The sequence below is a fragment of the Malaclemys terrapin genome, chromosome 1 (genome assembly GCF_027887155.1).
Source record: "Malaclemys terrapin pileata isolate rMalTer1 chromosome 1, rMalTer1.hap1, whole genome shotgun sequence".
In the NCBI taxonomy this organism is placed as follows: domain Eukaryota; kingdom Metazoa; phylum Chordata; order Testudines; family Emydidae; genus Malaclemys; species Malaclemys terrapin.
This window is the reverse complement of record NC_071505.1, coordinates 67,177,203-67,204,767: the sequence shown is the minus strand read 5'-3', so window position 1 is coordinate 67,204,767 and position 27,565 is coordinate 67,177,203. Positions and strand designations below refer to the sequence as shown.

Genomic DNA, 27,565 nt, shown 5'->3' with positions numbered 1-27,565 from the left:
TCTCTTCTCCCACTGCCACTTGTTATAATGTACATTGAAAGGAAATGCAAATACATTGAAACTGTAAACAGGTATTTAAAATATTACAACTCAAAAAATGTACTAAATAAAACACTTCTCATCAGCTTCCATGTAAACAATGCACCTTTTCACTATCCCTTTCCCCCTTCTCTTTAGTTGTCTCTTAATCTTCCCTTCCAAAAAAAGATTAATACTATATAATAGGAATAAAGATCAAATGCCTCCATTCAACAGCATTGCTGGATATGTTTACTGTAGCAGTGGTAAATATTAACATTACACAATGTTATACAGCAGCTCTTAGCGATCACAGGGATAGATGCTCTCTATTAGGGACCTGATCTAGCTCTCATTGAAATGATCGGAAACACTGCCATTGACTTCAGTGAGAGCTGGAACAAGCCCTGGAATGCAAGATAGGCAGGCGGGGAGTTTATTCTATTAGAGCACTGTGATTGTGGTTTCCTGGGGGAATGATCAATGCAAACAGCAAGCCACAGGAGCAGCGGGATGACTCTCAGAAGCAGAAAGTTTATCCCTCTGCAGTCCCCTGCTGGTCCTTGAAAAGCCTTTGTTTTAAATTCCACTTTTGACCAAAATCAGCAAAGTGAGAAGATGAAGCAAAGGGTCAAAAGCTAAAGGGTTTAAAAGAAATGAGAAAACAAAGAACCAGAGGTGGTGCTCAAGGCTGCGCCAGCAGCTCCAATATATAGCAGATCTACAGGTCAGCATGGATTTATTTTTAGATTATTTATTTCGGTACATTTGGCTTAAGAATATGGAAGAGCAGTTACAGTAGTGCACATGAAAGGTGTAAGGCCCCAGAGACTGGCACCCTCTGTTTACCGACAGGACAGGTACAGCAACAAAGCAAAATTTGGCAGAACTTCCAGCCAATATACCTCAGAGCTTGTTGTAGAGGTACCGCTCTCTGCAGAGGTCAATGGGTAGTTCATTATCCATACACAATATTTTGCCTTGCCACCTGGGCTGCCAACAAACATGCCAATTAGAGCTAGTCGAAAAAGATTTTTCATTAAAATTGAAATGGAAGCTTTTCAAAGGCAAAAATGGGAGTTGGATGCCCAATTCTCATTGACTTTCCATGGGAGAGGGGCACCTAACTGGTCTTCATACCTTTGAAAACTCCTCTTACAACATTTCAATGTTCCCCCCTGCCCCCAGTGCCATACCAGTTATGTGCTGATGAATCTCTCTCTGCTGGGACCTGGTCTGAGGCCACCAATTCATTTCACATAGCCAGCTGATGTGTGATCAGAGGGCAATGTCCTTCAATCACTATTTCAGCTGCTAACTTATGTGAAAATCTCTTTATCCCATTCTATCTAACGTAGTTTTCCAGTGGTATCACTTCAGAAACTGATGTTAATAAACAGTCTTCCACATTGTGCATGACATTTGATTTTAGCAGTCCCCAAAAATGCCTATTCAGGAATGGTTTAAGATGATGTTTTAGGGCCCAATCCTGCGCACACTGGCCCATGTCAATAACGTTACACACACATTTAGTCGCATTTAAGACTATTGATGTGTATAACTATTTGCAGGATGAGGGCCTAGGAAGCTTCCTTCTTGTGTTGGTTCTTCCACTTGATCAACTGCATGAGAGGGTATTTTAATGCACAACTCTTAACTCAGAATATCTGATATGTCCCAAAACATGCAAAGGAAAATTCTTGCCTTCTCCATGGAAAAGGAGGAAAGCTTTGATTTTTTAGCTCTAAAACTGCTGACCTGAGGACTGCATGGCTCAGAGAATTGGTAAATAGTTATATGAAATGGGGAAACTTACAAAAATCACTTCAGTGCAGTCTAAGCCTGGAAGTTATAGAAAATCTAATACCTGAACAATTTGCCTACAAATATTGCTGGAATTTCAAATACATTTTAATTCAGGCATGTTTGTGACCCTTTCCTGTTGGCTTTCTGCCCCACTGAGCTTTGCTGGCATGAATGTTTGCAAAAATCCATTGTTTATCTCAAAGGCTTGAATATTCACCAACAGTGAATTCTGAATTGCACATTTGATTGAAATATTCTAAATTTGTGAAATTCACACTGTGTTAGTTACATACAATAATCATCTTATGTAGGAAAGAGATATAATAGTGACTTATGTAAGTAACCAATATAGCACAAGTGTTGGAATTTGAATATTAAGCAGTCAAGTCTCCTTGGCAGCACTTTATATAGGAAAAATCTTTGCTTAGAAATTCATGCATAATTTTGAACAAATAAATCAAAGAATTTCATGATGAGCTCATGAATAGTTCACAAACAGAACGAGAAGCAAAATTCAATGAATAAATTATTCATTATGGATTATTTGCTTACTTATGCTAAAAAAAGAGTGACCCTATTCATAGCCTACAGCATTTCTAAATAAGAAAACGTAGCTTACTCTAATTAGTCTTCGTTGAAGCATATTGTGTAACTCACTACCTTGACATGCATTTGGGCTCATTGAGTTGAAGCGTCCTTCATGGCTTCCAAAGAATAGCTGTATGACACTATTCTGTTTTTCTTCATCAGCCTACTGCTTTGCATTCATATCTTTTTCTGACTGAGTAGTTACAAGTAGGGTGACCAGATGTCTCGATTTTAAGGGACAGTCCCGATTTCTGGGTCTTTTTCTTATATAGACTCCTATTACCCAACCCACCCCCATCCCGATTTTTCACACTTGCTGTCTGGTCAACCTATTTAGAAGAGACTGTCTACACACAGAATCTTGAACGTGTATGGCACTTGTACATTGGTGCATTGTGGGATAGAAGTAATGCAGCACACAGAACTTATAATAGTTGCACTTCTGTTTGCAGACATCCACGCTTTGATACAGCGTATCACTTCGTGCAAATCCCTGATTCTGAGTTTGAAGGGGTCATACTCAGTGACAATATGAACACTGCTGTCTATGCTGACCCAAAGGTAGGGCTGTTATTTAGCTGCCACACCTTACTGACTGGCTGCCAGAATGACACTGTGTCCCTCACTGAACTTCTTCTCCCCATAATGCCTTCCTAGACATGGTGCTCCTGGATGTCTCAGCATGTAGGGGAGGAATAAAACAGAACCAGATAGAAGGTATTTCAATCCCTCCGGAGGCAACACAGACAAGGCTAACTGTCATCATAACCAAAGTAAGTATATGACTTCTTAGATTTTGAACTGTGCTTGCAGTCCAGTGCATTGACCATTTTTGCTTTTCAGAATCCTAGAAATACCATGTTTCTTTTCCAGTCAAACATTTGGAATCACTATGCAGTTGCCTGGGTTCTGCATTAAAATTAGTTCACTGCTATCTTCAACGGTGTCCTCCAAATGTTTCCAGGATAGCTCTTTCCATCCAAGCTCCTTCCATGTCATGGCTTGATCTTACACAGTCCAGGTTCAGAGTATTGTAATTAAAAGGACAAGCTCTGAAAAGCGATGACCAGGACGGGGAACACAGTGGGATCCAGTCCTGCACTGATGAAACCATCGCTGCTAACTTACTCCTCTCTAGAAGTAAGAATAAAGCCAAAGAGAGGAGCACATAGCTAAGCATTTCATTGACATACTGAGGGTTGCATTGAAGTCCACATCTTCTCAGACATATCCATTCTCCATCCACACACTGACCTTATCCTACTTTGCTCTATTGAGCGTAGAGGGAGGTGTGCAAAAGGCTTCAGATTTACTTCTGCTCAGCACCAGGGCTGGATTAAGGCATCGATTCTACAGCACTACAGCCCCTCCCTAGGCCCCCAGCTCCTGATCACGTCGCTACATCCGAATCTCAACTCTCTCTTTTTCAAGTTTCTAGCCCCAAATAACTGTGAAGAAAAGCTTGAAAAAAATAAACCAAGCAAAGCTGCCACTGCAGCATCTGCCTGAGTCTACAGCCAGCCAGAAACATAAGCTAGGAGAGGTGGGAGCTGAACCATACAGCTCAATGGGATGTTAGCTCCAAGACCTACAGGGGACCGCACCGGAGGGGTCAGAAGAGGAATTTGTAGCAGGCATAACCAGCCCAGCTATGCGGATACCCCCCTGCTGCCGGAGTAGGTACCAGGGGATCACCCTACTGCCATCCTTGCCTCTTGGGAAGCGGGGGGAGGGGAAAGGGGGAGGAAAAGAGAGTGAATCCCTGCTACTACCCCCTGCTGATCCTGAAGGGGCCCTACTGCCATTTCTTGGGGGAGAGGAGAGAAGGAGCTCCATGTTGCTGTCCTGGCCTCTCTGGAAGGAAAGGGCAGGAGCCATGGGAGGGCCCATATGTTGGTGTGCCTACGGCCTCAAATGATTTTAAATCAGTCCTGCTCAGCACAGAAAACTACATCTTGTGTCTCCACCTCACCACCATTCTCTCTTCACTGCAGTGCAACAGCTTGAAGATGCAGAATTAAGACCCTCTGTAATTAGCCATTAGGTATTTCAATATAACAGGGTGCTGCCGGTTAATTCAACAGTTACTATGTCCCTGGCTAAAGAAACGGCTTTGGCATTAATTTAAGACAGGGTAGGATTACTACCGTGCAAACAGGAAGTGCCCTCAAATGATCAAGTTCAGGCCAGCATTCAGTATTGTTTCCAATGTCACCCAGGAGACTAGGAAGAGCCCACACCATCACCCGTCTGTTACCTTGAGCCAGAGGTGAAAGTAAGTCCAGTGACTTACCAGTACGCTGGGGCCAGCTCTGGCCCCTGGAAGGGGCAGGGCCTAGGGCGGAAGGGGCGTGGCTGAGGGAGTCAGAGCCAGCCCCAGCCCACCCTATAAGGTAAGTGCCCCCCCACCAGGGTAGCAGCAGCAGCCCAGGGCTCCGGGGGCTATTTAAAGGGCCCGGGGCTCCCCTGCTTCTACCGCTCCAGCCCTATAAATAGCCACGGGAGCCCTGGGGAAGTGATGGGGCTCCAGCGGCTATTTAAAGGACAAGGGCAGCAGAAGCAGCTGGAGCCCCCGGCCCTTTAAATAGCCCCTGGAGCCCCCTTTCCCCCCGCTACCCCTGGGCTCTGGGGGCTATTTAAAGGGCCCGCGGCTCCCCTGCTTCTACCACCCCGGCCCAGGAAATAGCCGCAGGAGCCCTGGGGAAGCAGCGGGGCTCCGGTGGCTATTTAAAGGACCAGGGTGACAGAGGCAGCTGGAGCCCCGGGCCCTTTAAATAGCCTCTGGAGCCTTCTGCTCTAGGGCTATTTAAAGGGCCCTCGGCTCCCCTGCTTCTACCACCCCAGCCCTTTAAATAGCCGCCAGAGCCCTGGAGTAGTGATGGTGGGGCTCCGGCAGCTATTTAAAGGGCCGGGGCGATAGAAGCAGTGGGAGCCCCGGACTTTTTAAATAGCCCCCAGAGCCCTGCAGCCCTACCCCAGGACTCCAGTAGTGGGTCTCAAGTGGCAATTTAAAAGGCCTGGGGCTCTAGTCCCTGCTAGGAGCCCCAGGCCCTTTAAATTGCACCCTGGGGAAGTCGGGCCGCCCCGGTACGGCAAACCAGCTCTTACCAGTACGCCGTACCAGGGCGTACTGGCTTACTTTCACCTCTGCCCTGAGCTACAGTTAGAGTATCACAGAATAGTAAGGAAAAGAACCTCACATTTTTTCATTCTAATTAACTGGCAGGTCTGCCGCACAACGTAAGGACAAGTAGATAAGACCACTGAAAATCTCCTATGAGCTGCTGCTTAGAGCATTTGTTAAAAGTGCCGCACTTAAGCCCAAAGGCTTTGCTCTTCCTGGCTTCACTTCCCTGTCATTTGACTCTTATCTACAGCAGCTCCCAAGACGTGGGGCTTGAGGTTTATTAATTTTTATGGCGTTATTAAGAATGAATGATGTGCAATAATGAGCAGCATTCTTTCCAATTTACTTTACAATGTGTCACGTGAATTCATAATCCAAGGTTCTCGACAGGAGCTGGAACATGTGCTCATTTGTTTTTCAAGCTCTTGCTTCAGCTTTGGCTGTCTGACGTAGCTCTCGCTGTTCACTCAAGGGAGGCAGAATCAGGCTTTTCGACATCCTCTCTGGGACTCCAAGAGATGGGATCCCTCTGAACGTCAAGTGAAAACAAATAAGCGAGGTAAACATGTGTCATCTCTGTCCTCCCACAGCCTATGCTGCCTGGCATGCCAGAGTTGATATAGTATCATCCTTTGCAGCACAGAGGCTAGATTCAGTGAATGTTTTTAGGGCTCTGACATGCCTCTTTTCAAGGACTGTAAGCTGCCACTGTTTTGAATGGTGACTTGACATGACAACAAAAACTTCCATAGCAAAAGCATTCATAATTGAATAGAGTCTAATCCTAGAGTGGCACCTCAGGAGTGCCTCTCAATGTTCGGATTCATACTGCAGCATGGCGCAGCTTGAAACTTACAGCGGAGAGCTGTGGACTCTGGTGTCAATGGGATTGCACCAGTCTAAGTGAGATCAGAATTTGGAACATATGCATGCTAAGATTAGAAAAGCAGAGAGGTCACCTTGCAGTCCATTGCCTGCTGGGATTTCCCCTATTTCTAGCGGTTTATGTAGCGTAATGGATCAGGAGATGGTGACCCCAATCCTGAGCTGCACCTTTCAGACAGTGCAGCTACACAGGCACAATCTGAGGGTGGGCACAGATGACTTTAAGTTGCCTTTTGTTTCTCCTGGATTCTGGGCCTCTTTCCCCTTGACCCCGTGCAGCTGCAGGGGTGCTGAATTATGGATGCTTCCTGCAGTCACCTGTAGGCCACCCCAACTGTCCAAAATAGTACAGCACACACTGGCTACCCCCTCTAACACTCCTGCATATACCCTAAGATGGGGGCTGTGAGGAGGCACTGTAGGGCTGCTCCACCTGCCCTAGATCACCAAAGAAGTCCCTAAATGCCAAGGAGCCATTCTGGCCTCTTTACACTGCAGGAGTGCCATAAAGGAGCAACAACAGGGGAGAGAATTGAGGTTAAAGTTTCCTCTAGTCCCCTTGGAAGGTTATTCCATAGCCCAGCCTGTGTCACCATTAGGAAGATTGTACAGAGTCACAGCTACCAAAGGAAAATGGCAGAACCTCCTTACTTAGGGCTAGTCTTCACTACAGGGAGATTGGTGCTGCTGCAATCGAGCAGCAGGTATCGATTTAGTGTAGTGGTTCTCAAACTGTTGTACTGGTGACCCCTTTCACACAGCAAGCCTATGTTTGTGACCTCCCCTTATAAATTAAAAACACTTTTTAAATATTTACCACTATTATAAATGCTGGAGGCAAAGCAGGGTTTGGGGGTGGAGACTGACAACTTGCAACCCCCACATAATAGCCTCGCGACTCCCTGAGGGGTCACAACCCCCAGTTTGAGAACCCCTGATTTAGCGGGTCTAGTGAAGACCCGCTAAATCAACAGCGGAGTGCTCTCCGGTCAACCCCGGTACTCCAGCTCTCTGATAAGAGTAAGGGAAGTTGACCGGAGACTGTCTCCCATCGACACAGCACAGTGAAGACACTGGTGTAAGTTGACCTAAGCTACGTCAACTCCAGCTATGTTATTAAAATAAGCAACTCCCCTTATTTTGAACCTGTGACCATCACTCCGATCCCTGTTTTTCATTAGTTGTCCCCTGTATTCATTTGGTTCCTGGGTCCAGTGGTCCCTCCAGCTAGGCTGGGGGAGGGACCTTTAGAAGTGGGCAGGCACCTCCCGGGTTTTCCAATTTAAAAAAAAAAAACCCTCCAGCTATGTTATGGAGTAGTATAACTTAGGTCAACTTACCCCAGTAGTGAAGAGAGCTTTCTGAATCACTGGCCTATGTCAGCCCAAAGACAAAATTACTTCTGGCTGCGGGGCCCTTTAAAAAGGACGCTTGGCTAATGTACAGCCATAGGTCAAGCCTCTCCCTGCTGTTATTTCTGGGGATGCATGTGATGATCCCCCTGATGTCATTCCCTAGGGCAGACTGTGCCCCACCGAACTGCCAGACCAATTACCACCCACAGCAATTGCACTCGAGGGAACAGTGTCAGGAGAGTTACTAAGCCTGCTGAGTGCATCCCCTGACATATTAGCTGCGGGTTAATGGGATTCATGAACATCTGGCTTGGTCAGCAGAGAAAAGCCTAATTTATCTGCTAATGAGGAGAAACCACCTCCTCGGAATTATGAGCAGCCTCTATGGACTGTGGAGCCTGGGAGGATCGTGGAATTTTTGCAGGCTCTGCAGCTGTGGAGGCAAAAACCAGGCAGAAGTTAGCCCAATATAGTAAACAAGAAAACCTTTTGCTCTACCAAACCTCTCCGGGTCGCGTGTCCCATTTCAGGGGAAAACATTTAATATTTTTGGTGGTAATCTTCCTTTACTAAATTAAAAACCTCAGTTTACAAAAAATATTATTAATTTCCTAATACATTTAAATTAATAAAATAATAATAAATCCTGCACTAATTAGCCATTTTAAAATTTAATTTAAATTTAAAATATTTTTTTAAAAAATCATATTGATCTACTGTATCTATTTACTAAGAGCTAATTCAAGAGCCAGACAGTACCTCCTTGGTTTTTTTTTTAAATCTCAGATTCCAAGGAGTTTTACTGTTGTAGTTAAACTTGGAAACTCAATGTTCTTTTTACCATTTTTATGTGAACATATGTGGACCCCAGAGACCTTCTGTGGCTCTTGATGAATGTGTCTAGCCTGCTTTGAGAGAAAAAAAATGGAAGACATCAGTGCAAAGGTATCAGTTTCTAGCTGAAGAACAGACCAAGGGAGAATAGTAACTTGGGGAATTTTAAGTGTCTATTAATTATGTTGCTAAAAAATATACCCAAACAAGAAATGTTTTTCACAGCCCCTAAAAAAAAAAAAATGTACATTGAGCATCTCCCAGCATGAGTTTCAGCAGTAAGGGCATATAAGAAAAATCTGTCATAAATACAGATTAGCTGGGTGAGTCACCATTGAGTTTCCTGCCAGAAGTTTGTAAACGTATTATAGATGATCTGAATATACTCAACAAATGGAAGAAAGTTATACTGAGGAAGTGCTTGCCATTACAAAGATCACAGTAATTCACTGTGTTGCCAAAACGGCCTGAACAATATACAGTACCTAGGATCTAGTAACAGAGGCATAGTAAACTACCCAAATGAAAATCTCACTGAAGTCATCCCTAATCATAAGACACAGACAGGTAGATAAGATCTGTCCTGTAATTTGCACAAATTAACTGCAGAAGTATAACAAATTGTTTATAAACTGCAAACCCCCAAAGTTGAAAGTTTAAGTGTAGGAAAATATTAAAAAGTGAGAAATTCAAAATGGCTAATTAGTTAAAAAACATAATGATATAGAGTTATTACTGAATACAATCTTACTGGATGCCACAAGGATGCATTACAGCCAGTTATGCCTACAGTTCAGTGTGTGAAGACCTGCTGGTTGCATCAATTTAATTAGTGGTGTAATGGATTTCTCTTGTCCCAGATATTCATAGAAGTTTGCTTTTCCTCTCACAGACTCTGCTGAATTAGTACTAACTGAAGCTGACTAATAACAGCAGAGTCAAGCAGCAAGGAAGGAAAGAGTTGGTGGGTGGATAAGAACAATGGAAGAGAGAAAGAAGTGAAGGAGTGTAAATCATGCATTGGCTAGAAAAAGAGAAAGATTTGCACTATGCCACCACTTCTCTATATTCAGTTCATTCATTGTAGAAACGCACATGCCTACAATGCTTTTTGGTAAGCAATGGATTAAAGTTAATATGCAGGGTCAAATTCCATCCCCATATACATGTATGGAATCACACTGACTGTTATGGGGCTGCACACTTGGACGTGAAAACAGAATTTGGCAGAGATCCAAACCCATTGAAGTGACTGGCAAAACGCCCATTCATTTATATGGGGGCAGAATTGGACCTGCTATGTATGGTAGATCACCTAAAAAGATCTCAACTAACAATCTGGAAGAGCACATTTCATCCCACACTTTGGTGCCATTTGATACTAAGATGACAACAAACATTAGAACCAGTTCAAAAGCACTAAGTAGTTAAGTATTAGGCACAGTCAGCTCCTTACAGATATCAACATATTTTGTCAAACTTCTTTATTTTATCTTCACATGCAAAGATGATGTCCAGCAACATACTGGGTGACAGAATCAGTTTGGTACATTTTGTTGTGCCCAATCTGACTAGACAATGGTTAAACAAATGCACAGTTGTGAATACTAAAATGAGCACTTTTTCCTTTCAGCAATAAGATAAAACTCCTATTTACACAGCTGTGTAGAAACATGGATTTTCAGAATCTTTCCGCAAAAAGATGACATTTGTGCTAATTTTAGTGGACACAACTATGATTATTCCTTTTGGGAGCAATTACTTACTGAAAGATTCCAGACGTTAACGAGGCTAACATGTGGTTTGCAGACCTTTCCTTTACCCGTTATTGACTCAGTCAGAAAAAGTTGGAACAGAAATTCTTGGTGCTGCTCTGTGGATGAGTAGAGCAGGCCCAGGTAGCAGTAGTATGTATGAAAGGGTTTTATTTCCCAGGGGAGGCATAGATTTCCTCCTGATTGGTTGGAGTAGAACATTGAGAGGCACATCTTTCATTTAGGCAATCTTTTTATAGTATATATATACAAGCATAGAAAAAGTAGGCTCGGATCTGTTGTTGACATGGTTAATAAATGTTGCAGTGTTAACAGTAAAGGGAGTCTGAGCTGCTATCTCCCTAATCTCCAACTTTGCCTTATACCTACACACTGCTGCAGGAAGACCTCAATTATTTGCACTAATGACTGTGGCTAACGACCGTTGTGAGTAACTGAATCTTGCAGATTTAGCAAGTAAGTATACAAACACAATAAAGAAGCAAATATGCTGCATCACAAAATGTACTTTGCTCACTTACTTTGACATCTATAGATTCAACTGATAGTAATTTTTAATGTACTGGTAAATGTACTGTAGTATATGTTACACAAATAAAGTCTTAGTGATTTAGACATCCACGGTACTGATTTGAACATGCACAATGCTGTGACTAAGTGCAAAATTTAAAAAAGTAGCAGTGTGAACATGTATTACATATTCACAGAGCTCTCTCTCTCTCTCTCCCTCTCAACATGTATGTGAAGGACAAGGGGAGTTAAACATCCTCCTCATCATCAGGCCCAAGTGGACATATTTCTCTGCTCTCCCAGCAGCTGACAGGCATAAGAATCTAGATGAAATCTAGCAGAGGCTGAAAAATTCAGAAGTGATTCTTGTTGATGGGAGGGAGTGTTGTAAAGAAGAACTAGCCAGCCCAATACTCATTCCCTCAGTTGAGGGTCTATCAATTGTTTCATATCTTAAATTCTTACTAGAATCCTCTTTGCTCCTGGACTACAAGAGAGCTGTTTTGACTGGATGAGAGTCATAGATTAGCCAATAGAGAGCCTTTCCTTTAGATACAGGCCAGTTGTGCCTCTGTTAGCGCAACACCAGATGACTGTAATACATTCTCCATAGAGAAGGAAGCTACAGCCAATGCAATGCACCCTAACTAGAATAGGTGAGGTCAGCATTCTGCACTGGTTGCCTGTTCACTTCGGGGTCAAACTCAAGGAATTCACTGTGGTGTATAACAGTATCATGCTGCTTGCTTTAATGGATATAGTTTACTCAAAAACCTACTACTCCATGGCATGGCACATGAACTTTGCAGAAACTCTCAGAAATCAGTCCCAAGGGTGAGCTCAGGAAGACAGGGGGAGGGGTTCCACCTCTGAAAATCACTCTTGCCAGAAATCCATCTGACCCTGAAACTGACCACAGTCAGATAATGTGGTAAAATGAGCTTTGCTTTGTTCAGGCCTTCCACTAATGAGAGTTAGCTACCGTTTCCCTGGGCAGGTCATCTCATTGCTGACATTTTCTCTTTTTACATTGGTGGCCTGATACATGTGTAAGATGTGGAGTATATGTCCCCTGTATTTGATGAGCCTTTGCTGGTCTAATTATACAAAGTCTACCCAGCAAAAATCTCCCTTTCTAAAACTGTGTAAGAAGGGGCCTCCTGGTCTAGTGTTAGGAACACTGGGCTGGGATCCAGGGCACCTGGGTTCTAATCCTGGCTCTGCCATTGACTTTCTGTGTGACCTCAACCTTCTCTGTGCCCATTTCCCTTCCCACACTTTACTATCTAGACTGTTCAAGACAAGGACTGTCTATTACTATGTGTTTATACAGTGCCTGGCACAATGGGGTCCCAATTTCTGTTGGAGCCTCTAAGTGCTACTATACTAATAATAATAATAATAAGGCAGAGGCATGGAAGAGATCAGGCGCAAGTGCAATTTTTAACTGTAAGGGGTCAAATTCCACTTTGATATTCTCTTGTGGTTCCCACTAACTTCAATCCCATGGATATTTGCGGCTCACAGAACTACTAGGAAAGAATTTAACTCTGATGAACATAGTTGAGTTTTTTAAATCTCTGCCGTGGTAGGATCTTCATTTCAACCTTGCAGTCAATAAATATATATATATAATTTTAGAAACAGCAACAGGTTTAGAACCCTTCAATTAATAAAACAGTTAAACAATTTTTTCTTTATGGAAGCCACTAACCCTCTAACTTACGTGATTTTTGTATTTAGAGCCTGGAATTTCTATAGACACTTGTGCAATTGCTGCTCACTTGCTCTTGCTGTGTGCCCTTTTTTCTACAGAATTCTATGGAGTTTACAAAAGACACCCTTCATGCTTCTTTGCTAGCATGATTCCTGCTCTTTACACCTAAAAAGAAAATAAGCAAACAAAACAAAAAATACTCTATCAAAATATATTAGCCCCCTATTACCTAATCTGAACTTCAATCGACGCCAGCTAACACCAATGCTGAAGCAGCAGATGTTCATTATTTATGTGCACACCTAAGTTCTACAAATTCTCACAGAGCTATTTTGTTAAGAGTATCTTTTTTTTATTACCACTCTGGCAGAGCACAAAGTCACTGTATTAGCTACTGAACTGCCAGCAAGGACTGTGATTGCAAAATCTGTACTTTCTTAATTATAAGAATGTTTCTCCTGAAAATAAGTAGCCATAACATTTAAATGTTTTGTCAAATCCACACCATTCTCTTATTATCTTGTAATGTCAAAATATATTACTTTTGAGATTGTAAATTTGTACTTGCAGTTCAATAATCCACTGGACAATTTTTATTATTTGACAAATTTTATTTCGGACAAATTTTTATGTCTAGACTATTATTACAATACACTACTAAGTTTCTGTGTAGCCTTCTAAATTTTTTTCTGCATTTTTAACTATTTAGGGCCTGATTTTCATAAACAGCATCTCATTTTTGCAGGAGCAATTTTATATCTACAATGACACCCCAAACTGTGACCCGTAACTAATTTTCAAGTAGTCCTCTTATACATCTACCTACCTGATTACAACGCCAAATCAATGCCTTCATCTTACAGTTGGATCCCTGCAACACCTACATGAATCTGATTGCAGGCCTGGGGCCTAAGGAGCTAAACGTATAAATGATTTCATGCACATGATCAATCTATAAAATCTGTAATTATTTGTGGGTGCAGAATTGTGCCTGAAAACTGGAGGCCCATTCAACCATTAGGCGATCAGTCTGAACAATTGCTTAAGCACTTCACAGAAATCTTTACTGCTTACCTTCAAAAAAATAAATCTTCTATTCCTTCTCTTACTTTTGAATGATATTTTAGAAAGCATAAATGCTTTATTTCCACGTGCAAAGCATGTCCTGCTAGGACTGACCTACTTAGTTTATAAACTACCTAAGCAGGAACCTTGTCTTTTTAAGTGTTTTGCAAAACACATTTACTCTGCACCCTATAAATAATAAAAACAGCAGCAGCAATGGCCCAATTCTCCACAACAGTTGCAAGGCTTGGCATGGGTGATTTCACCACATGTTGAATAATTTCTCCGTCTCTACCACAGAGCAGCAGAAGAGCTGCTCTGAAGTCCCTACTGCTGCCCTGAAGCTACAGGAACCCATTCCACAGGGATCGGTGACTGACAGAGCCACACAGCAATTGATCCACCAGGCTTGCCTCCTGCATAGTATCCAGAAGCTATTTCTTCCCTCTCCAGCAGAATCATGTCAGTTCCACCGCACCGGGGGCCCTCTGGAGAGAGCAGGATTTGGCTTTTTGAGATTATGGGATACCCCACTTCTAAACTTGGTACGAGTCAAATAAAATAAAATCTGGCTTGAACCCTCAACACCATTTGTGATCAAAACCCAAACCACTTTGGAATTGGTTTGTTTACAGTAGCTCACTCTCTTGTTTGCAGTCTTAGCCTTTATATCTCTCACTCTCCTTTCTTTTCCTAATTCTAAATGCTCGATACTTCCTAATCAAAGCCCAACACTGTACCCTGCTCCTGTCCAGAATGAGGAATTTAGCAGGCTGGGCTTCCCAAAATTTTCTTTGAAGTGTAACATTCTCTACCACTTGCAATGAGAGTACCTTTGGTGTTCTTGCTATAGTATTTTTTCTAGTGTCTTGGTATGATTTTCTTAAATAACTGCCTCAGGATTAATTGCTTTTGACTCACAAAACTTGTTAGATATTGCCACTAAGCATTTGTTTCTCTGCCCATGCATCTCTGAACTAGCATCCTTGATAAAGCATTGTAAGGATTGTAGCAATATTCTAATAATGCAACATTGATTCCTTGAATCCACCAGGTCTTTTTCATTTAGACTAGTTCTTTTCTACTAGTTTATTTGCCTGTGCATACTTTAGGAAGGACTTTACATGATGTGCTGCAACTGATTTAGCTGAGAGGCTTGCTGAAATGAGCCACCTGCGAATATTAACAACTCAACTGGAATCCCAAAATGAGAAAACTGCAAATTGCAATGTGCTATTAGATTGCTACTCGATGTGCTGTGCAACAGCTCACTTTAGAAAACAAGAGTAACCCACTAATAAGAGGTTATCTTTCTCTTTTAATTCAAAGAGATCTATGCCACCCTTGGAGTGACTGGGAATCTCAGTGGTTTCAGGAGTTCTTTTGTATTCCATTTCTTGCATCTATTGCAGATTTTGCATTTGGATACATTTCCAAATAACTCCAGTTGGAAGCATTTATGCCTGGCCAGAACAGAATAGCTCAGGTGTGTTCTTGTACTTCTCAATCAGACAGGCATTGTGGATCATGCTTAGAATTTTCAGCCTCATGCGGTGTAGTATGACAATGTCCTATGCAGTGTATCCCATCATGTGTGGCAGTTTCCTCTCTACTGTCCTAATAAGTTTTTATCATTGGAGGTGCTTGGGCCTTTCCTTTTGTCCAAATATCTAGAATCACACTCTCTCTTTATCAAGTTGGCTCATTATGGGTTTCTCATCTGAACCTGTCAAATTTTGTTTGGCAGAGGAGTAGAGTTTCAGTCATATTTACTTCAAACTCTTGCAACTCCTAGTTTCCCTATTTATAGGTGTTCTTGGAAACAAGATCTCTATAAGAAACAACTTTACTTATTCATTGTGTTGTACATTTTTACTGTGCTCATCCCTGGCAATACATGTTAAGAGTAGCTTGCTTTCATTGATCAGTGGAGTTTTTTGAAGGCTACAGCAGTTCCACAGGCCTATGGGAATTTTAGTTCATTGAATTAACTGTTTCGTAATGAAAGACAGCTGCCCAGCTTTTAACCTTCTCTTACAACTCAGAGTGAATGAGGATCCTCCAAAATTGAGGTAATGTGCCAGCTCTGCCTATAGGCAGACATACTTCCGGCAGACACTATGCAAGCCTACTGAAAGAGCAGTTACAAGGCAACCCAGTCCTTATCTGCAACAGCCCCGTTTTTCTTGTTCTGGTTATCTCCTTAGCTGACACAGTGGGCAATTGTCCTGAATTAGGTGTCTGCTCTTCAGTCTGGACAAAAGAGCTAGGATGAAGCCAACAAATTCAAATAATGTAGATCTTCAATGAGGAAAAGCAAATGGACTAACCCAATGGACCACTTAGTCCATCCTTACTAAGAGATTTCTGAATGGTCATTTTTAATATGCATACGTGCAGTATTTTGTATATACATGTATCTAACACACACATATAGACAAATAATGTAGTCTGCTTTAAAAAGACTGACTACATCACTGGCCTCATTTATTATTCAGTGGAGAGTAAATCATTTACATTTATAATAACAAGCTTGAAATTAATTTATGAAACCTCATCATATTAAATTCCTCCAGTTTCAGAAGCAATTCATTGCAGAAGTTTTCTGCACACAGACCAGCAAAAACAGGATAAATTGCTCGGTTTCCACTATGCTCTACTATCAAAATGTCAAAATAAATATTACAGAGGAAGAGGGAAAGGGGACAGATTTTCATCTCTGGAGACTTCAAGGTTTAAATGCAACTTCAAGTACAAGACAACAGGAAAGAGTTTAATGGTGTCACTTAGTCTCTAATGGCCATGCCCTTAACTAGACAGATTTGTTGACAAATCTAGGGAAAAGGGGTGGCAATATCTGTATGTACTATGCTTGCTTGGAGTACTAACAGTTAACACTTTCCATCCAAAATATTGTGTGTGTGTGTGTGTGTGTGTGTGTGTGTGTGTAATAAATATATATATATAAAAATGTAAAATTAGGTCAGCAAATTAGAAACATGAAGCCATAGTGCTCCAAGCAGTAAAATAGTCTGTTTTAGTGGTTTGTATTTTTACGGTGCTTTATGTGTTAGCAACTTGCTTCCTACACTGCTTCTCTCTTTGTGGAAAATTTATTGGTTTCCTCCCTCCCCAGAACTTCTTAAAGGAGAAAATCCACTCTGAAAAATGACTGTAAAAATGACCTTGTGGGCCTCTTTTGATATTTATTTTCTCTCAAGGATTCATAACACAAATATGCTCAGCTTACAAATAAAGAGGCTTTTTCTAGCAGCCAGAGCTTCAAATACCAGCTGAGAGTAGGATGACCAGACAGCAAATGTGAAAAATCGGAACGAGGTAATAGGAGCCTATATAAGGAAAAAAAAAAAAAAAAAATCGGGACTGTCCCTATAAAATCAGGACATCTGGTCACCCTAGCTGAGAGTTAAGCTGAGTTCTTGCCTTCTCATGCAGCACCACCACTAATAGAGGTTCAACAGAGAAACCATTTTTACACTGACACCTATAAAATATCAGTCTTTAAAATATGCTCTCAGTCACACCAGTGCAGTGTCACTGCCTTTAATGGGCATGGATGGGTGAGTAACTAACTGGAACTTAGTGAACAATTCTGTTGATGTACAAGGAATAGAATCCCACTCACATTCTCTCAGCTGTGTTAGCGCTGCAGGACGAATGGGAGTTTTAAAAAAAAAAAAAAAAATCAATAAATTTATTTTTTCCTGTAATACACACAGAATGATCTGCGGAGTAAGAAAGTGCCATTTTTACACAGTTGCTTTTCAGAACAGAACCTCACTTTAAGTTCATGGAAACACCTATTAGAAAATCACCTGTAGTAAACTTCCCCATTTCTGGTCTGAATTCCTGAGTTTTTTCCTCTCTTCCTAAAGCCATTCTCCTTCTCAGTGATGTCTCAGCTGTTAATCTCATTATCTTTTGAAAAAGGTCATGATAAGGGGTTACTTGCTTCATTCAGCTTGTTACTGCAGGCACATTAGTATGCATGCTCTAGGTCAGTTCATCTGTTTCAGTATTTACTTTGAAGCTGCCTAGCTGGAATCTCATTCTGTTTTCTGTCTTAGATCTTTGGTTGATATTCTGCAGCTCACTTTGTTTTCATATGTTTAACCGAGGATGGAAATGTTGTTGTAAAAGTCAATCAATAGCAACTTGGATGTGATTTAATGGATAGAATTAAAGCTGTTCCCTTTGCCTCCCCATGCTGACAGCTGAGAAGTGGTAGAAGGCCCTATTCTTTCCATCTGCCCTCATGTAGACTCCCACATCCTGATCCTACATGTTATTAATGTGTGTGTGAAAGATTTTTCCCTGTATGGGAGATGACAAGGCAAATTTTAGGAGCTGCAGAAAGAGTGTGGTATTGGTTTTCTTGTTGTCGTGTCCTCATACTGTTTCCCACCACTCCCGTACAGATGCAACTACTCAATCATGGCACTATGGCAGGTCACTGGAAGAGCATTCATGCTCAAGCAGCTGGTATCAGAGGAAATGGTTCATATTTTGAGGCTCTCTGCCATAGTATTAGGTATTGGGGCCAGTGATGTATCCCCACTTGATGAGCAAGTCTCTAGACTGACCAACTCTAGTGTGGAGTCAATTAAGGCAACACCATATAATCCAGGAGTGATCTGCACTGGGTGATATGCGCTCAACTGGTGGAAGACAGAGCACATCAGCTGCAGGTTCATTCTTTATTTTTGTTTGCCATAACTGAGCCCTTGGTGACAATCTTAGGGGTTTAATGATGGCAAGAAAACTTTGTCGTGACTTCAGTCGATTCAATATTGGTGTTATATCGTACTACCACTTTCCCATTTCTTATTACTGTGATGCTACAAAACAAAGGAAGACGTCAATGACGAGAACTTGCATCCAAGCCTGGACACCAAGAGTCCTCCTTGAGACTAGTGCTTTCTGTTCTCTCCATAAACGTTGAAGGACTGACAGCTTCTAAAGAGGCAATGATTGCTAAATGGTACTGGTGATTCACTAGGCTCTCTTCCCTCTCACGTGTCATCTTTCACAAGAGGATTAAAGCCAAGGTCCTGATCTTTTGTGGCCATTAAAATCTCATTACATATTTCACAGGAATGAGGGTGTTATTTCCAGTTGCCTGGCTAAATTCTAACTTGGGTATTTACCTTCTGCCTATTTAAAGTTCTCTTGTAGGTTCATCTGCATATGAAATTTTTAGATATTGAAAATATTCATGTTTGTTGAGTTATCTGAAGAATATGTTTTACAAAATTATTTATAGTATTTGTTTTACAGGGATAAAAAATGAAGGGTACAATAAATTAAAACCAAAATATAAAATGGATCAAAGCATCTGGTTATTAGACGTGCCCTAGGGGGAGTATCAGCAAAATACATTCATTGTAAATTCATTAGTCCATCATATACTATATTATATTGCACACCTTCAAAACAGATCAGAAAGAGGGAGACAGACAGTGATACCACTAAGGGCCACATCAGCTCCCCTATATACACACACAGCTCCCAGTTAGGAGAAGTTGGAGCTGCACGCACATTTTCCCTAAAAATGTCTTAGTTGCTTTGTTTCCAGTACCTGAAACAGGAATAATCAATGTTAACTAAACCTTGAGCTTAGGTGGTACAATAGAGAAATATCAGAGTGTTACAAAGCATCCAGTGACCATATGCTTGTTCCCGCTCCTATTAAAGACAATGGAAAAATATCAATGACTTCAATAGGAGCCATATAAGGCCTTGTAATTGTAATAGCAACAGTCGTCATCTGAAAACTGAAGAATACATTTTAGAAGCCATTAGACAACTCTTCACTTTAGTAACCAAAGAGAAACATAAGTCAGGGAAAAGATGCAGTGGTTGACTCACAGTAGCTAGTTTCTGAACTTCTTCATCAGATGCTCCCAGTGAGGCCAGTCCTATTTCTTGTGAAAACTGGGCAAACTTGGGATCAGCAAGTAGAGGCACATGCCCCAGGAGTTCATGGCACGTATCTCTGACAGGAATCAGAAGGAGAAGAGAATGTTACACATATAGAAATAGCATTAGCGAATATATTATCACTGAGAGCAGTTTGATACAAGCCATTCTATACACGGTTACTGCCCCTCAAACATACATGTGCCATTCATATTTTTACAATTAAATATTTCTATTGCAGTACCAACACACTCAAATGTATACAACTCTATATAGATGAATGCATTTGCTTTTACAAATAAATAGATTAAGTTATTCGTTACATTACCATTGCACCTCGGAGCCCCCGTCATGGACCAGGTCCCCATTGTGCTAGGCGCTGTACAAAGAGAAAAGATGTCCCCCGCTCCAAAGAGCTTACAATCTAAGTGTCGATTATCCCCACTTGCCTCTTAATTTCACCAATCGCTATCAAGTTGTCAGTAAGCGTCTGAGCATTGTGTAACTCGGCCAAGAGGGCAGCAAAGACCTAACTGCCCAAAAGAAAAGAAAATCAAGCCCACCCACTGATACAATTTTCACCAATTCTGCCCAAGTGGAGTGAACCCGGCACTACAAATAAATAAATAGGTAAATAAATAAAGTCTCAGCTCTCTTGGATTCAGCTCTCGAGCTCTGTGTTTTGTTATTTGGGGTTGAAAAATATGGTTGTGAAATTGTCCTGTTTCTGTTTGGATCCTCTTGCTGGGCACAAAAGTGATTGCACACACACACACACACACACACCCCTGAGATCCCATATTGAAATTTAGACCATAAAACAGAATGGGCCAGATTCACGGCCTGCTTTGTGCTACTAGTGGCATAAATTTATCTTAACTGGCCATTTGAGGATCACCCCTTACCCCCCATCCCTAGGAAATCTTCAGGCAGTATAGAACTGCCATCACAGCTCCTACAGCACCTCCTGTCTCCACTGCAGCACAGGAGGTCCCTGCACCTAGATGATCCTCAGCTGCTGAAATAGCTTCAGGCTGCTCTGTTTTGTGATGGGAAGTGTACTGGCACTGGGTTGGCTTCAGGATTAGGGGCTTAAATTGCACCCTTCTTCAGTTTTGCACTAAACACAGTTTAGCCAAAGCAGAGAATCTAGCCTGTTTCATAGAATCATAGAATCATGGAATATCAGGGTTGGAAGGGACCTCAAGAGGTCACCTAGTCCAACCACCTGCTCAAAGCAGGACCAATTCCCAACTAAATCATCCCAGCCAGGGCTTTGTCAAGCCGGGCCTTAAAAACCTCCAAGGAAGGAGACTCCACCACTTCCCTAGGTAACGCATTCCAGTGCTTCACCACCCTCCTAGTGAAATAGTGTTTCCTAATATCCAACCTGGACCTCCCCCACTGCAACTTGAGACCATTGCTCCTTGTTCTGTCATCTGCCACCACTGAGAACAGCCCAGCTCCATCCTCTTTGGAACCCTCCTTCAGGTAGTTGAAGGCTGCTATCAAATCCCCCCTCATTCTTCTCTTCTGGAGACTAAACAATCCCAGTTCCCTCAGCCTCTCCTCATAAGTCATGTGCTCCAGACCCCTAATCATTTTTGTTGCCCTCCACAGGACTCTTTCCAATTTTTCCACATCCTTCTTGTAGTGTGGGGCCCAAAACTGGACACAGTATTCCAGATGAGGCCTCACCAATGTCGAATAAAGGGGAACGATCACGTTCCTCGATCTGCTGGCAATGCCCCTACTTATACAGCCCAAAATGCCGTTAGCCTTCTTGGCAACAAGAGCACACTGTTGACTCATATCCAGTTTCTCGTCCACTGTGACCCCTAGATCCTTTTCTGCAGAACTGCTACCTAGCCATTTGGTCCTTAGTCTGTAGCAGTGCATGGGATTCTTCCGTCCTAAGTGCAGGACTCTGCACTTGTCCTTGTTGAACCTCATCAGGTTTTTTTTTGGCCCAATCCTCTAATTTGTCTAGATCCCTTTGTATCCGATCCCTACCCTCTAGTGTATCTACCACGCCTCCCAGTTTAGTGTCATCTGCAAACTTGCTGAGAGTGCAGTCCACACCATCCTCCAGATCATTAATGAAGATATTAAACAAAACCAGCCCCAGGACCGACCCTTGGGGCACTCTGATTGAAACTGGCTGCCAACTAGACATGGAGCCATTGATCACTACCCATTGAACCCGACGATCTTGCCAGCTTTCTATCCACCTTACAGTCCATTCATCCAGCCTATACTTCTTTAACTTGGCGGCAAGAATACTGTGGGAGACCGTATCAAAAGCTTTGCTAAAGTCAAGGAATAACACATCCACTGCTTTCCCCTCATCCACAGAGCCAGTTATCTCATCATAGAAGGCAATTAGGTTAGTCAGGCACGACTTCCCCTTGGTGAATCCATGCTGACTGTTCCTGATCACTTTCCTCTCCTCTAAGTGTTTCATAATTGATTCCTTGAGGACCTGCTCCATGATTTTTCCAGGGACTGAAGTGAGGATGACTGGCCTGTAGTTCCCCGGATCCCCCTTCTTTCCTTTTTTAAAGATGGGCACTACATTAGCCTTTTTCCAGTCATCTGGGACCTCCCCTGATCGCCATGAGTTTTCAAAAATAATGGCTAATGACTCTGCAATCTCATCCACCAACTCCTTTAGCACCCTCGGATGCAGCGCATCCGGCCCCATGGACTTGTGCATGTCCAGTTTTTCTAAATAGTCCTGAACCACTTCTTTCTCCACAGAGGGCTGATCACCTTCTCCCCATATTGTGCTGCCCAGTGCAGCAGTCTGGGAGCTGACCTTGTTTGTGAAGACAGAGGCAAAAAAAGCATTGAGTACATTAGCTTTTTCCACATCCTTGGTCACGAGGTTGCCTCCCTCATTCAGTAAGGGGCCCACACTTTCCTTGACTTTCTTCTTGTTGCTAACATACCTGAAGAAACCCTTCTTGTTACTCTTAACATCTCTTGCTAGCTGCAACTCCAAGAGTTTCAAAAAGGCTTGGTGTCTGCTCAGCCATGGATCTTTTGAAGTCCACAACTGGAGGTATAATGTTAGTCACCACAAAACCCAATAACATATCCACAAATAAAGAAAGTATGTACAGCATCTAAAAAAGCTCTTACACAGATCTGAGACTGTTCAGTATATTTGTTTCCAAAAAATAATGGACCTGGTAGTAAAGTTCAACTTAAAATCTAATCTGACATTTCCTTTCCTTTTGTCTCTTTAAAGATGTTTCTTTTTTTATTGTGGCTGTAAACAAATGTTTTAAAGCAGTGAGAGAACGTCAGATTTTTGCTTTCTATTCAAAATCATCCCATTTGTCTTTTATAAGGTATGTTTTGTGCTAAATGACACAGAATCTGACATTTCACATAAATCACAAAAAGAAAAAACTCCTCTCTATTTAATTTAAAGGCTCCTATTCGTAAGCATTATTCTTCACCAAGATATATGTGGTGTCTGTCCCAAGGTAGAAAGTAGTTCCTGTTTTCACACAAAATAATATTAACATTTTTGTTACTCTCTCCCCTACACCCCAAGAGTTCATTGATTCACTTGCATTTTCTGGCCTGTCATCCCAGATGTCCTCAGTCACAACAGCATAACTCAGTATTGGCTGGACAAGCTGTATTCACACTGCCCCACTCACTATTGCTCCTAGTGGGACAAGCCTAGGTCTCTAGTTTTGTAATGCTATGCATGTACACGACTGGCTAGTTATATGATACAAAAGAATTAGAATCTCACTTTCTTTATGTCTATTTTATTTGTATACACTTTCCTATGACAACATAGAAATATGCCCTAGGTATTACCAATATAGTTGCAGCCTTAATACCCAACATTCATAGCCTGGTCTGAGCATTCACTGCTTGCAAAACCAGACTGGTGATGTCTCCTGGCCAACTGAACAATGTTCCAGATTCTCCTCCAGCACTGGAGTATTGCCTTGAAATGTTACTTTCTTCTGAGCACTATAGAAGAAATTGGCAAACTGGGTGGCTGAACATGAACACAATAACTTCAGCACCCTGGATTGTGATTGTGAACTGAGCTGATTTCTAGATTACCACCAGGTTCAGGTGATCTCTATGCAGGGAACATGGATACATTCAATCCACAATGACAGCCCACCATTTCTGCTCTACAAATACAAAACACATATGCAAAACCAACAAGGAGTCCGGTGGCACCTTAAAGACTAACAGATTTTATTTGGGCATAAGCTTTCGTGGGTAAAAAACCTCACTTCTTCAGAGGCATGGAGTGAAAGTTACAGATGCAGGCATTATATACTGACACATGAAGAGAAGGGAGTACTTCACAAGTGGAGAACCAGTGTTGACAGGGCCAATTCGATCAGGGTGGATGTAGCCCACTCCCAATAATAGATAAGGAGGTGTCAATTCCAGAAGAGGCAAAGCTGCTTTTGTAATGAGCCAGCCATTCCCAGTCCCTATTCAAGACCAAATTAATAGTATTAAATTTGCAAATGAATTTTAGTTCTGCTGTTTCTCTTTGAAGTCTGTTTCTGAAGTTTTTTTGTTCAAGAATAGTTACTTTTAAATCTGTTATAGAATGTCCAGGGAGATTGAAGTGTTCACCTACTGGCTTTTGTATGTTACCGTTCCTGATGTCCAATTTGTGTCCATTTATTCTTTTACATAGGGACTGTCCGGTTTGGCTAACGTACATGGCTGGCACATGATGGCATATATAACATTAGTAGACATGCAGGTGAACGAGCCCTTGATGGTGTGGCTGATGTGGTTGGGTCCTCTGATATTGTCACTAGAGTAGATATGGGGACAGAGTAGGCAACGAGGTTTGTTACAGAGATTGGTTCCTGGGTTGGTGTTTCTGTGGTGTGGTGTGTAGTTGCTGGTGAGTATTTGCTTCAGGTTGGTGGGCTGTCGGTAAGCAAGGACTGGCCTGCCTCCCAAGTTCTGTGAGAGTGAGGGATCGTTTTCCAGGATAGGTTGTAGATCATTGATAATGCGCTGGAGAGGTTTTAGTGGGGGATGTACGTGATGGCCAGCGGTGTTCTGTTATTTTCCTTGTTGGGCCTGTCCTGTAGTAGGTGATTTCTGGGTACCCATCTCACTCTGTCAATCTGTTTCCTCACTTCCCCAGGTGGGTATTGTAGTTTTAAGAATGCTTGATAAAGATCTTGAAGGTGTTTGTCTCTGTCTGAGGGATTGGAGCAAATTCGGTTCTATTTTAGGATTTGGTTGTAGACAATGGATCATGTGACGTGTCCTGGATGGAAGCTGGAGGCATGTAAGTAAGTATAGGGGTCACCAGGTTTTGGTATAGGGTGGTGTTTATGTGACCATCACCTATTTGTACTGTAGTGTCCAGGAAGTGGATCGCTTGTGTGGATTGGTCCAGGTTAAATCTGTTAGTCTTTAAGGTGCTACCGGACTCCTTGTTGTTTTTGTGGATACAGACTAACATGGCTACCCCCTGATACAAAACACATATGATACAGCTGGCCAAAAGCAGTAGGAGACACTGGAAGAGTCGTTACCCTAATGTAAATATGAGGTAAAGTAGAGCTACACCATTAAGAGAATGCCAGGTCTGAGACACATAGTTACTCATTCTCCCCCAAAGGCAGAACATTTGCTGCTTTAGCAATCCTAATCTCCCTCTGTTTCCTACAATATCCCAGGTCAGCATGGATTAAAGCACCAAAGTCTGTCCACCTCATTTCCCGGATGACAGCTGCAGCATGAACAATTGAACAATGAGGGATGGAAGAGGTAATGAAATACACAGAAGAAACCATCAGGATTGAGGCCCTTACTATTTCTAGAGTCAGGAACAGACTATCAGATCCAGTGGGAGGCCATGAGCACAGCCAGAGGCACTAATGCACAGACCCCACAGGAATCTCTGAAACTCAATGTCCAGGAGAGAGCACTCCATAAGGAAGACAATATCCCATAGTACCTCTATTGAAAAGAAGAACTTCAGTGCTAAGCTCCCTAGAAAGCAACCCGGCACCCTTTTTTCCCCCCCTCAACTAGTGCAACCTGCCTGCAAAGGATGCACCGATGCAAACCAATAGAGGTGATACAACCATTTGCTGAAGTAACATGTCCCAAAGTAAGTGCTGAACTACTAATTCCATCCAGGTGCCGAAGTGCCATGCCTTAAAGAAGGCTCCAAATCATCATAATCTTCAGAAGCAATGCCAGCTCATTCTGAAGCTGTGATGTACCAATCCTTGGCATGGGGGCTGTAGCCGTGCTGAAGCATCAAAATATAGGGTGACCAGACATCCCATTTTTAATGGGACAGTCCCGTATTTAAGCCCTCCTGCAGGCGTGCCAACTTTTTCTTAAAAACGGGCAAGTTGTCCCATATTTTCTGTCCCCCCGCCCATCAGTACTGGTGGTTCCTGCTGCTGGCTGGATGCCTGCTCTCCAGCCACTCGCTCACCAACGGTGACAATGGGAGTGGGTGTGCAAGGCTGGTGGCAGGGCAAAGCTGCAGAGCGCAGGGCCAGCCGCTCCCCCTGCTGGTCCTTTAGCACAGCCCCCACTGCGTGCCGGCTCTCTGTTAGTAGGGCTCCGCCCCCCATCCCGTTTCCAGCTGGCACTGGCTGCGCGCTGCAAGCTGCAGTAACTGGGGAGTGGTGGCAGGTGCCAGGCGGCAGCCAGTTACATGTTGGCTCTGCTGACGTGCACCCCCTCTCGTTGTCCTCTCCCTGCTTTGCCCCTTCACACACACACACACACACACACAGCCCCATAGCTCCTCCATACCCACCCCCAGGCGGCGCATCTCACTCCCAGCACTGTGCAGTGAACCAGCCCCATTCGGAGTGCTCAGCTCACTAGCAACCTGGCCAGCAGGTTCCTGCCTTCCCCCACTGCCTCTGACTGGGCTGGCACCCCAGAAAACCCCAAGACCCTCCGGCCCGGGACACTGACCAGGAGGAGCCGAGCCCTGCATGTGCCAAAGCCCCACACAGCACTGGCATGGGGAAGCCTCTTCGCCCCTCAGCTAAGCTCTGGAGTCGGAGGGGGGAGGGAAAACAATTTCCAGACTGTTGACGCCGCAAAGTTCCACAGCAGCCCCCTGGCTTAGCACCCTCTCCACCCACCTCCACACACCCAGGTCCTGCCCCCTGGGAGCGCGGGTCTGCTCTGTCCCCTAGGCTCCCTCCTCTGCCAAGCCACCTCTCTGGCCAGGTTAGCTGAAGTCCCTGCAGTCAGGCTCCCTGGGTCCTGGCGCACAATGCATCCTTAGGGCTTAACCCCCTCCTGCCCGTGCTGTAGCCAGGGGACAGGAGGTGGCTAGGGGTTATGTCGGTGGCCAGCAGCAGCCTGGAGGTATTAGCTGCCTTTCAACACTGTGCAGGCAGGAAGGGACAAGCTGCTTCCAGCCACACAGGAGTGGTGAGGGTGGGGAGAAGAAGCGATGAGCTCTGCAAAGACACAGGTCAGGTCATCCCTTCCCCCCTCCTCCTCCCCTGCTGCTGGAAGCAGCTCCCGTCCCTTCCCTCCTGCACAGTGCCGAAAGGCTGCTGCTGGCCACATTCTGGTGTGAAGCCTGGCAAAAATCTGGGGAAGGGAGCATGTGACCCTGCGTGCCCCCCTACCCCCGTGTTGCCTCGGGAAGACATGGTGCCAGGTGTCAGGAGAGGTGGGTCCGTCCCGGGGCCCAGCCAGGCATGGGGGATGGAGAGCGCCAGGCAGGGAGGGTTGGTTGGTCACCACCCCTGTGTGTGAGAGAGGGGTACGGGGGTGTGTGTGTGTATGTCACCCCTCCCCGTATGAACCCTAAAGCCTTAAAAATAAGAAGGCGAATAAAAAGAATCCAACTACGCAGTATTTCTTTTTTAACAGGGGCTCAGTCAACTTGATGTTAATTTGAACATTTGTATGATTGATTGCTGTTGAACTCACT

At 43.3% G+C, this 27,565-nt stretch overlaps 1 protein-coding gene across 1 annotated transcript in view; it reads right to left on the bottom strand.

The window, feature by feature from the left end:
• TPH2 (tryptophan hydroxylase 2) overlaps positions 1-27,565 on the bottom strand; it is a 76,187-nt gene that overhangs the window by 15,087 nt on the left and 33,535 nt on the right. Inside the window, exon 8 of the mRNA XM_054016192.1 lies at positions 19,570-19,696. Coding sequence (XP_053872167.1) covers positions 19,570-19,696 — 127 coding nt within the window. The remainder of the gene's footprint in view (positions 1-19,569; positions 19,697-27,565) is intronic.